The following is a 12,129-nucleotide window of genomic DNA, read 5'->3' on the forward strand; positions in this document are numbered from 1 at the left end:
TCATAGAAATAGAAAAATAAGTCATGAAATACAACTGGAAAATAAGAGACCCAGAATAGCTAAAGCAATTCTTAGCAAGAAGAGTAAAGCAGGTGGCATCACTATACCAGACCTTAAACTATACTACAGAGCAATAGTATAAAAAATGGCATGGTATTGGCACCAAAATAAGATTGGTAGACCAAAGGTACAGAATAGAGGACACAGAAACAATCCACATAACTACAGTTATCTTATATTAAACAAAGTCACCAAAAACATACATTGGAGAAAAGATAGCCTTTTCAACAAATGATGCTGGAAAAACTGGAAATCCATATGTAATAAAATGAAATTAAACCCCTCACTCTCACCATGCACAAAATTCAAAGTGGATGAAGGACCTAGGAATTAAACCAGACACCCTGTACCTAACAGAAGAAAAAGCAGGCCCAAATCTCCATCATGTTGGATTAGGCCCTGACTTCCTTAGACTCCAATAGCAAAGGAATTAAAATTAAGAATCAATAAATGGGATGGATTCAAAATTAAAAGATTCTTCTCAGCAAAAGAAACAATCAGTGAGGTGAGTAGAGAGCCTACATTTTGGGAGCAAATTTTTACCACACACACATCAGATACAGCACTAATCTCTAGGATATATAAAAAACTCAAAAAATCAAATCAAAAAACCCCCACAAATAACCCAATCAATAAATGGGCCAAGGAGTTGAACAGACACTTTTTAGAAGATGATATACAATCAACAAATATTTTTAAAAATGTTCAACATCTCTAGAAATTAGAGAAATGCAAATCAAAACTACTCTAAGATTTTATCTCACTCCAGTCAGAATGGCAGCTATTAAGAATATAAACAACAACAAATGTTGGGGAGGATGTGGGGCAAAGGGCACACTCTTACATGGCTGGTGGGACTGCAAATTGGTGCAACTAATCTGGAAAGCGGCATGGAGAATCTTTGGGAAACTGGAAATGGAACCACCATTTGACCAGCTATCCCACTTCTTGGTCTACACCCAAAGGACTTAAAAACAGCATGCTAAAGGGACACAGTCACATCAATGTTTATGGCATCACACTTCACAATGGATAAAGAAAATGTGGTATATTCACACAATGGAATACTATTCAGCATTAAAACAGAATAAAATCATGGCATTTGCAGGTAAATGGATGGAATTGGAAAATATAATGCTAAGTGAAGTTAGCTAATCCCAAAAAAACAAATGCTGAATGTTTTCTCTGATATAAGGATACTGATTCATAATGGAGTTGGTGGATGCATGGCAGGATTAGAGGAACTCTAGATAGCACAAAGGGGAGGCAGGGGAAGGGAGGGGGTAATGTGGGTAGGAGAGATGGTGAAATGAGATGGGTATCATTACCCTAAGTACATGGATGAAGACATGAATGGTGTGACTCTACTTTGTGTACTACCAGAGATATGAAAAATTGTGTTCTATGTGTGTAATAAAAATTGTGATGCATTCTACTGTCATACATAACAAATTAGAATAAAAAAGTTTTTTTAAAATAAATGCTTGGACCACATTCTGTCCTTTAGACTTTGATAATGTTAATTCTTAATATTAATTTTTCCCGGTTGCAGAAAAGAACCTGACCTTTTTAGGGAATGTCAGGATTCTGCTTCTGCACATTTCACAAACTATTTCATTAGGTCAATTAAAATACTTACATATTTTCACCCTTAGTAATAGAGGAAAAAAGATTTATTGTGAGCTTGTTTAATCCGATTATTTTCCTAGCCCTAGGGAAAATTAACTAAATGGATTGTACTTTGAGAAAGGAGCAGTAGAGAAAGAGCTAGAGATAAGCTACAGAGGCAGAGTTAAGCTTGGGACACCTGCTTGGTCAAGGAAAGGAAGGTGCTTAAAGTAGAAGGGCCACTGGGAAAGGGATATGACACCACAAAGACCAGTTTAGAAGAGAACTTCCACGCTTCTACTCAAAATGTTAGATTTAAGTAGGTAAAAAATAAACAAATGAAATTTCTTAACACTGAAAGTCACTGTGTATTACAAATGTCATAGCCATGTATTCTATTCCTCAGAAAGTCATTCTCAAAGCTCTGTGCTCAGCAGCATACTTACATGGAAATGTGTCTGCAGTATTGCATCTTAAGGATCCGGAGTTGTTTGCAGCCTACCTTAAGGTCGTCAAGGATTTGGTCAGTAAGTCGGATACAACCAGAGATATCCAAAATATGCAGGTAACGGCATTTTGCTGATAACATCTCTATTGCCAAGTCAGTAATCTGAACACACAGCCAAAGTAAGTACTGGTTATTCAAACTTATCCTACAGAAGAACAATGTCTTAGTCAGTTTGGGCTGCCACAATAAAATATGGACAGCTTAAACATCAAGTGTTTCTCAGAATTTGAGGTTGGGAAATCCAAAATCATGGTCAATATCAGGATCATGTGCCTGCACATTTGGTGTCTGGTGAGGCTTCTCTTTCTTGTTTGCAGATGTCTGCCACCTTGCCATATTCTCACATGGCAGTGAGATCATACATACCCTAGTCTTTTCTCATAAGGACAAAATCCCATAATGGAAGCTCCACTCATGATCTCTTCTAAACCTGTTTACCTCCCAATGTCTCCACCTCCTGATATTGTCACATGGGTGTGTGTAAGAAAGGTAGAATAGCCAGGTTGTGGAAAGAGACAAGTAGGTGAGATAGATGTTTGAAGGCCAGGAGAGGAATAAGAGCAGAAGTCACAAAGATAACACAAATCCCATCCAAGATGAGGGTCCCCACATCTTGTAAGTTTGACAAAAAGTTCAACATATGAATGAGGGGAAGGGGAGCCCAAGATGGACTGTTTATAACAAGCAAAATCAAGCCTCTTGCAGATTCTTTCACCCATGTGATGAGCCAAGTTAGTGGTGTAATTCTATTTCTAAATAAGATAGAATAGCAAAATGTCTGCCACAAGTGGCAGTGATTTTGTTGTCATCTTAAAATCCACTGATTTGGATGAGAAACTTCATCAGAATTTCCTTTGTGATACCTGTCACAGCAAAATGAGCAACTTATAAAATGTCATAGAGATGGGGCTTGGCTTTAAAATCCATTCTAAGGCTAAAATCCATTCAATTTGGAAAGGTATTCTTAATAACATTGTATGTTTCAAACCTATAAAATATAGGTTTGAATATATATATTTTTTTCCCTGAAGTTAACTTGCAAATGAGATCAGATTCCTATGAAAAGGGTGTGGACATATCTGATGGATTGTGTGTAAGAAAGGTGGCATCATGGGAAAAGAACAGCAGAAGCCACAGAGACTATATGAATTCCACTCTCTGAGAAACTCTGTTGAATATTCCCACATCTTGCAAGTTTGACCAGATGTCCTGCAGAGGTAATTCAACTCCATTTCTTAGTTTATTTCACTTACTCAGGGCCTAGCTTTTGAATTTATAGCTGAGCTGAGACTTGCTGCAGAATCAACTAGATTACTCTCCCCAAAGGAATCTTTCTCCAACTGGATTTAATTTCTTACTTTATGTTTGAACATTCTAAAAAATATATGTCATGAGACTTGGCTTTTGTTTTTCAACATAAAGTTAGGAGAATTGTGCAGAAAAGCAATTCAGTTCAAAATATATGCCTTTTAGGTCTGCAAAAATAGATGGTGTCATTGTCTAAGCATGCCCTGTTTCCAGATCATGCTTTGGACCAAGGTTCAAATTGCAACTGATTCTAATGAAAATGCCTTCAGACATTCCTGTTGTACTCTGAGGCTATCATTGAAAAAAATAAACAAAAAAGTACTCAGCACTGTAGATGAAAGTAAGGACAATGAGATGACAGAAAAGTTCAAGGCAGATGGAGCTCGGGGTATTAGTAGGTTTTGCTTAATAATGAAAGGTTGAAAAGAAGCTCAATATTTCCTATATATTAAAAGTTCAAGATGCTCAATAAAGTAGATGACATTTGGAGTATTTATGGATTAAGGACTGGGAACTGGGGATGGAGTCTAGCTACATTTCTAACTCAGAAACAAGGTCTGGTCCCAGGGCAGAGATTATGTTATTCCCAACTCATCTCCCTTTGATTCTCTGGAAGAAGAGTCTTGATTTTGCTTGTTATGGACTGAATCTTGGGCTCCCCTTCCCCTCATTCATTTTGTAGTTGTAGATGGAACACAGTTGTAGATGGAACACAGTTGTAGATGGAATTTTGTAGTTGTAGATGGACAGCATGCCTTTATTTTATTTGTTTATTTTTATATGGTGCTGAGGATCAAACCCAGGGCCTCGCACCTGCTAAATGAGTGCTCTACCGCTGAGCCACAACCCCAGCCCCTTGGCTTATTTTTTAAAGGCAGTTATTTTATATTTTAGAAATAACTTAAACACAGAGCCAAATATTAGCAAAGGAAAATAGCGATTACATATTTATCATTTCAACATAACTACTTTTAATATTCTGGAGTACTTCTTAATTAGTGTAATTTAAGTTCTAGGGAATTTTTAAAGATATTCAACATACTGAACAACACAACTTCCCCAGCACCCCTTCCCCTTGCCTTCTTGGAATGTGTTTGTGCCCTATGAAGAAGTTCAGCTAGAAATGTAGCTAAATCATCTCCATCCCCAGTCCCAGCCCTTAATCCATAAATACCCCAAATATCACCTCCTAGGATAAGACCATGTCAAGCAAGCAGATGCTATCTCAGCAGAGGTCCCTGGACCAATCAGCTCTAAGTGGAACCAACAGATGGCAGCAGCTACATGGCAACCTTGGGTACAACCATTAGCAGAAGAATCACCCAACCCAGACCAGTCCAAACAGATTTTTTTTTTTTTTTTTTTTTTTGGTACCGGGGATTGAACTCAGGGGCACTTAACCACTGAACCATATCCCCAGCCCTTTTTTATATTTTATTTAGAGACAGGGTCTCACTGAGTTGCTTATGTTCTCAATAAGTTGCTGAGGCTGGCTTTGACTCTCTATCCTCCTACCTCAGTTTCCCAAGCCTCTGGCATGTGCCACCTGGCCACAGAATTGTGAGTATATTAAATGGTAGTTCCTTTAAGCTATCAAGTTTTGGCTGGCTGGTTACATAACTAATATATTAGCCAACAACATGTAATGAAAGTCTCACCGTTTCTAATATACTGTAATATGATCCACCGATCTTGTAACCTTTGATTCTCCTATGACAATTTTTAAACTCCTAAACTGAAAGAATTTCCAAAGGTGAGCCAGCTACACTAAGAAAATCAAGATGCAAAGGGTAGGTCTGTCCTGGGGAGTCCCAGATTCAGCAAACATCTTCTTTCTGTCCCTTTATATGTAAGTCTATGGGACTAGGTTGTCACTACAGTAAACATTGTCATTTGCCCATTGCCTATACCTTTCCATTACTAACTTCCCCATCTGTAAATAAGATTAATTAAAAACAGACAATCGAAAAGTATTGTTAACTCTAATCTCCTAGTGTTATCAAAGCTCTGGAGACATTTCTGATAATGTTTGTGATACACTGTTTCATCATATTACCATGAGTTGGAGAGAAATGCCTCAGGTAAGAGCAGCAGGGTTTTGTGGCCTGGTTCAATTACCTCCTCAGATCTATGATAGCTGCAGGAGAGTTCTCCTGCTAACTTTGTATCCACCCAGTTCTCTTCATTTTCTTGCTCACAGTTTTCAAGAATAACTGTAGGCTGTGATGGGAGCACAACATCCTGAGATGGAGTATTGGCTAGAGCAACCTGGGTTCTGTTCTAGCCCCCCTTGTAGTGATGTGTCTCTAGTGTTTCTGCTCAGTGTGTCATTTTATCCCTAGGATATAAACTCCACAAAAGGCTATTTTCTGGAGTTACTCAGCTGTGGTGCAAGTAGAATATGTATTGGAGACTTCATTCCCCCTGGAAGCTCTCCTGAGCCTTAGTGGACCTACTCTTAATGAATCCTAGGCTTCTATTGTCCCTTGCTACCTGCTTATAATAAACTGTTTCATGTGACTTATTGCATATGAGTGTGTTCTGTCTCACTAGACTCAGCCAAGTTGGTAAACAGCATCAGATGAACCTATGTCACATCACCTACACCTCCCTGACAGGCAGAAATGCAATTCCACAGCCCTGGCTGGGGTTTGGATAAGATTACTTTTTCTCCATCAAAGTGCATTGCAGAAATATTTTGTCATTGTTGTTCAGGGATTCGCTTTAATTTTTCCCTTCTCCCATGCCCCTCTGGTTCTTTGTTTCTAATCCTTATTAACTCCTACCTCAAATCATATAAGAATCAAGGATGACAATGTTAAGTAACAGAACAGTACTGAGGCCTCTGAAGTAGGTCCACAACAGCCAGCCTTTCTCCTGATTTGAACTATGTTTGTATTCCTGGTATTTTAGTGCGGGTATGATGAGGTCACAGTACTGACTCACTGTGGAGGTGAGGTGGCTGCTTGGGAAAATTGGCCTTTTAAGAGATATATAAAATAAACACTTAAAATTCACCTGTGGGCTTGTGGGAAACCTTGCATACAATGATGAGCCAAATACTGGTGTATTTTATGGCCCACTAAAGTAATGCAAGTGTAATAGATTGGGCTGGGCCACTGGAGATGAAGTGACGTGAGTTGAGGGATATACTCAGGTTGACCCAAATAATGGTCACCACATTTTAATTAAGATACTTATCTGACCCACAATGTAATTAACAATTCAGATGGTAAAACTAAATCCTACTATTCCTTTACAGTGGGTTTCTGAAATAATCAGAAATAATCAGCATCTACTCCCGTTCCTTTTCCTGCCCTTAGACCTTTGATACACAGTGCAGTTTGTGACATCTTATTTATGTAACATATTCTTTAACTTCCAGTCTGCAACAGAATATCCCAATTTATAGAAAATTTCCCTCAGTTTCTTCTTACCAAAGAAGACAAAACAATCCTCTGCCCAATTTCCTGTTCTTATTGGAGCCTTTCCTTTTCTCATCCTGCTACTTTCTTCCATAGTTAGTGGAGCCACTAAAGAGCTTGTGCCCATCTGTCCTGTTTTGCAGCCAGGGCAGTTCCCAGTAAGCTATGCGTTGCCCACGTGACCCTTTGCTATGAAATGGAGAGCCCCTGTTAGCTCTCGCTGCTCAAGCAACAGAGTCAGTTTTCGGTGGCGCTAGTATGCGGGTTCCTTGGTCCAGCTTCTAGAACCAGGTGATGCTGAGCAGAAACACATCTGGTGTCCCTAGCTCTCTAAACAATTATGTTATTAAAAAGAATTTTGCTGTGAACTTTCTGGCTTAATTTTGTCATGGTTTACCACATGTCTTCCCCTACTGCCTCCTCCTCTTTATTGTTGCACAATTAGCTGTGGAAGATTTAGGAGGTTCCAGCATCCCTCTCTTAATCCACTCACCACACAAACTAAAAACACAGAAGCTGAATGTGTAGCCTTGCTAGAATACAGGCATCTTGAGAAATGGAGTGACACTGTATAAATAGAAGTCTGTGGGTGTGCACAAGGGAAGAGAGCAAAGTAGCTAATAACCTTGCAATACCTGAGGATTTTTTTAAAAAGATTTAAATATTTTTTAACTCTGTGTGTGTGTGTGTGTGTGTGTGTGTGTGTGTGTGTGTGTGTATGCGCACGCACGCGCATGCCTGGAGATTGAACTCAGGGCCTCACACATGCTAGGCAAGCATTTTACCACCAAGCCACTTGCCCCAGCCCCTCAAGTTTTTCCTGTTAGTTTGCTTTGGTCTTTTCCTCTTGATCTGGTAATCCTTGAGTGTCTGTTCATGATTAATAGTGAGAGCTAAAAAGTGCCTGGAAACTCTGAGTGCACAGTGTGGAGCTTCTCTACCATCAACGTCAGTGAAGGGTGGTAGGATGGTTGGTTGTTGGAAAACCCCCCAATGTCAGTATTTTTAGATCTTTCATCTTGGGCTAGCCAGGGCCTCCAGAGAAGAAGCTTCAAGTCTGCCTGGAGGAAAAGATCTAGTAGCCAATTTCTGGATACACTAAGGGAAAAGTGCCTGAGTGTCTTGCACTCAGCATTCAGTCACTACGTCCCCCTTTTCACTTTTGTACCCTCCACTCACAGCTAACCCCAGCCTGGTTAGGTGTTCCTGACCTAGTGAATAGAGGGCAAGGATGCTGTTAAACATCCCACAATGCACAGGGCAACCCCACCCCCACTATAAAGAAATATCTTGCCTGAAGGATAGCAAGTTCAAGGCCAGCATGGGCAACTTAATGAGACCCTGTGTTAAAGTAAAATAAAAAGGGCTGGGGACCTAGCTTTATGTTAGAGTGTCCCCAGGTTCAATCCCCAGTGGAAGGAGAAGGAAAGGGAGGGGAAGGCAAGGGATCTCTAGGTTTCTGTTTGTGGTAGGATGGACAACTTCCCAGAGGTGTGCTATAGAGGAGGAAATCTGAGAGACTGTGTGCTTCTCAAGAATTTTTAAACTCAGTCTTTCTTACTTTAACCCCTTCTTAATGTAGTACCAGAGGTACAAGGTGCCTCCAAGTTAAATAAGATTTTTTTTCTCCAGCTTTCTTTACTGTTGTCTTAGGATTAAAGCTCTCTCATGTCTGCTAAATTTCAAGCTCCCAAAATTTTGTTGCTCTTTTTCATGACCCATTTTTATTATCTACATGGGCCCTCACTCTTCATCTGCAGCTGTATTGGGGTTTCAAAACAAAATTATTTTTGTATATGCAGTCTACCATGTTCATCCAGAATCCAAGACTTCTAGCTCTTGATATGGGGATATGACCATAGTATATTAAGAGGAAAGAAAGTAGGTTAATGTGTTTTAGAAAGTATAAGTTGATCCTTTTAAAAAAAGACAAAATACAAACCTTCTGTTTGTAACTGTTTCTACCTCTTTGTACAAAGAAAAAAATCTATAAAAATAAGTATAAGGGCTGGGGTTATGGCTCAGTGGTAGAGCGCTTGCCTAGCATGCATGAGATACTGGGTTCAATCTCTGGCATCACATAAAAATAAAGAAAATAAAGGTATTGGGTCTATCTACAACTAAAAAAATATTAAAAGTAAGTATAAAATGCCAACAATGGTTATGTTGAGATAATGGTGGACAATGAATTTTTACTTTTTTCTGTAAGCTTTTATATGTAGTCAAATTTTTTTACAATGAATATGTATTTCTTTTGCACAGATGCAAGAAAATTATGAAACTCAAAAATAAGACAAAAGATGATTGTATGATTTTTCAGTGTCATACTGGAATATTGTTTAACTGACCCACTTGAGGAAATCTCTAGGGTTTCCGTGCATTTGTTTGACATACTATTAGTACTGATTAAAGCCCAAACTCAGGGAAGTTACATGTTAAACTCAGGAAGCATTAGATGTTAACACTTTATGTTTTGAATGAAGAGAGATGCAAGTTATTTCTATCTGCTGAAACTATACCCCCAAGGTTATGGTTGTATTGTTTTGTTAACCATTAACCACTTTTCGATCTAACCTGACAATCAATCCAACAATCTTTCTTTCTTCAATTCCTATAAATACCAAGTTTGTTCTAATGCTGTTTACACTGTCTTTATTATTTTGTTAGTTCTCTTATTAATGAATTAAATAAATCTTTAATACATGTTTATGATTTTATGGGAATTATGTTTTTAACTTTTTGAAAATTCTACTTTAAGGTACATAAACTCCTAAAGCAATTTCCAGTTTGGGGATAGGAAAAAAAATCTATAAGGAATACCCAGACATGGCAAAGAAAACCAGTCCTACCATGAGTCCAGCCCATTAATGCTGCCCTGCCTGGGTTCTCTGGAGTGCTTCCATTTGACATGTTTGAGCTCTGACTACTTCACATACCTGTGGACAGCCAGCAATGCTGAGAGATGTGAGGGAAACACAGTAAATGGCTATTGTCTTAATAATATCATCTGACAGCTGGAGACAATAAGAGACATCCAAGTGTTCCAAGAGCACAGAGTTTTTGCAGAATGCCTGCAAGAGAAATCCCTAGGTTAGAGGGTGTTTGTTTGTTTTACTTAGTCTTTATTCAAATGTTATATATACTGTATATATTTAGAGCCATCTTACCTATGGCAGTTTACTTAGTATACATTTCAGTCTCCCAAATATAAATGTTTCCATATTGTCCCAAACAAAATGAAATAACATAACATCCCAAATCTCTTTATAACAAAAGATATTCACATATCAGTTGGACAGCTTAGTAATAAAATTCAATCCTACTAATAAAATTAAGTTTTTCTAAAGTTACCTCTGAAGAAGTTTGACTCATATGATAAATAATTATTAGAGTTATATTCAGTCAAATAAATAGAGGAAGATATATCAGGAGGTGAGATTAGATGGCAAACTAATCTCTGGGGTTGACAGTGGAAGCTAATTTAAAAAAAAGTGAATTCTTTGAGTTTTAATTTCATTTTCAACATTTATAACCTCCAAGAACTTAGCAAGTCACTTCACTTTCTTGAGCCCCAAAATTTGAGTTTTAATTTCATTTTCAACATTTATAACCTCCAAGAACTTAGCAAGTCACTTCACTTTCTTGAGCCCCAGTTTCCTCTTCTAATTAGGAAAATAATATCTATTCTCTCACATTATTCTGAAATGACAAAATATTCATCTGAAATTTCTAGGGCTATAAAAAGACCTGGAAGTCATTAGGACTTAGGAATTCTTCTTTTTATCTTTGTATTTCTTAATTTTCAGGAAAAACAAAGAGACCTGAGTGATAAAAATAGACCATGTGGCCCAGAATAGCTAAAGCAATCCTTAGCTAGAAGAGTGAAGCAGGTGGCATCACTATACCAGACCTTAAACTATACTATAGAGCAATAGTAACAAAAACAGCATGACATTGGCACCAAAATAGAGTGGTACAGAATAGATGACACAGAGACAAACCCACATAAATACAGTTATCTAATATTAGACAAAAGTGCCAAAAACATATTTTGGAGAAAAGATAGCCTCGTCAACAAATGGTGCTGGAAAAACTGGAAATCCATATGTAATAAAATGAAATTAAACCCTTCTCTCTCACCATGCACAAAACTCAAAGTGCATCAAGGACCTAGGAATTAAACCAGACATCCTGCACCTAAGAGAAGAAAAAGTAGACCCAAATATCCATCATGTCAGATTAGGCCCCTACTTCCTTAATAAGACTCTTATAGCACAAGAACTAAAATCAAGAATCAATAAATGGGATGGATTCAAAATCAAAAGCTTCTTCTCAGCAAAAGAAACAGTGAGGTGAATAGAGAGCCTACAGAATGGGAACAAATTTGTAGCACACACACATACATCAGATAGAGCACTAATCTCCAGGATATATAAAGAACTCAAAATCTTAACATAAAAAAAAACCACAAATAATTCAATCAATAAATGGGCCAAAAAATTGAACAGACACTTCTCAGAAGATGATAAACAATCAACAAATATGTAAAAAAAAAAAAAAAGTTCAACATCTCTAGAAATTAGAGAAATGCAAATCACTCCTGTCCTGTCAGAATGGCAGCTGTTAAGAATACAAACAACTAGTTTTGGTGAGGATGTGGGGCAAAGGGCACACTCTTACACTGCTGGTGGGACTGCAAACTGGTGAGGATGTGGGGCAAAGGGCACACTCTTACACTGCTGGTGGGACTGCAAACTGGTGCAACCAATCTGGAAAGCAGCATGGAGAATCTATGGAAAACTGGGAATGGCACCACCATTTGACCAGCTATCCCACTTCTTGGTCTATGCCCAAAGGACTTAAAACAGCATGCTACAGGGATACAGCCACATCAATGTTTATGGCAGCACAATTCACAATAGCTAAATTGTGAATCCAACCTAGATGCCCTTCAGTGGATGAATGGATAAAGAAAATTTGGCATATATACACAATGGAATATTAATATGTTAAAAGAGAATAAAATCATGGCATTTGCAGGTAAATGGATGGAGTTGGAGAATATAATGCTAAGTGAAGTTAGCCAATCCCAAAAAACAAATGCCAAATATCTTCTCTGATATAAGGATGCAGATTCATAAAGGGGGTTGGGAGGGAGCTTGGGAGGAATAGAGGAATTTTAGATAGGGCAAAGGGGAGGGAGGGGAAGGTGGGAACATG

General features: G+C 38.2%; 1 protein-coding gene across 1 annotated transcript in view; it reads right to left on the reverse strand.

The window, feature by feature from the left end:
- Positions 1-12,129, reverse strand: part of Fbxl13 (F-box and leucine rich repeat protein 13) — a 208,680-nt gene that overhangs the window by 14,756 nt on the left and 181,795 nt on the right. Inside the window, exons 19-20 of the mRNA XM_005319523.4 lie at positions 9,846-9,980; positions 2,115-2,278 (exon numbers count right to left, since the gene is read on the reverse strand). Coding sequence (XP_005319580.1) covers positions 2,115-2,278; positions 9,846-9,980 — 299 coding nt within the window. The remainder of the gene's footprint in view (positions 1-2,114; positions 2,279-9,845; positions 9,981-12,129) is intronic.

Source organism: Ictidomys tridecemlineatus, chromosome 2 (assembly GCF_052094955.1).
Source record: "Ictidomys tridecemlineatus isolate mIctTri1 chromosome 2, mIctTri1.hap1, whole genome shotgun sequence".
Classification (NCBI taxonomy): domain Eukaryota; kingdom Metazoa; phylum Chordata; class Mammalia; order Rodentia; family Sciuridae; genus Ictidomys; species Ictidomys tridecemlineatus.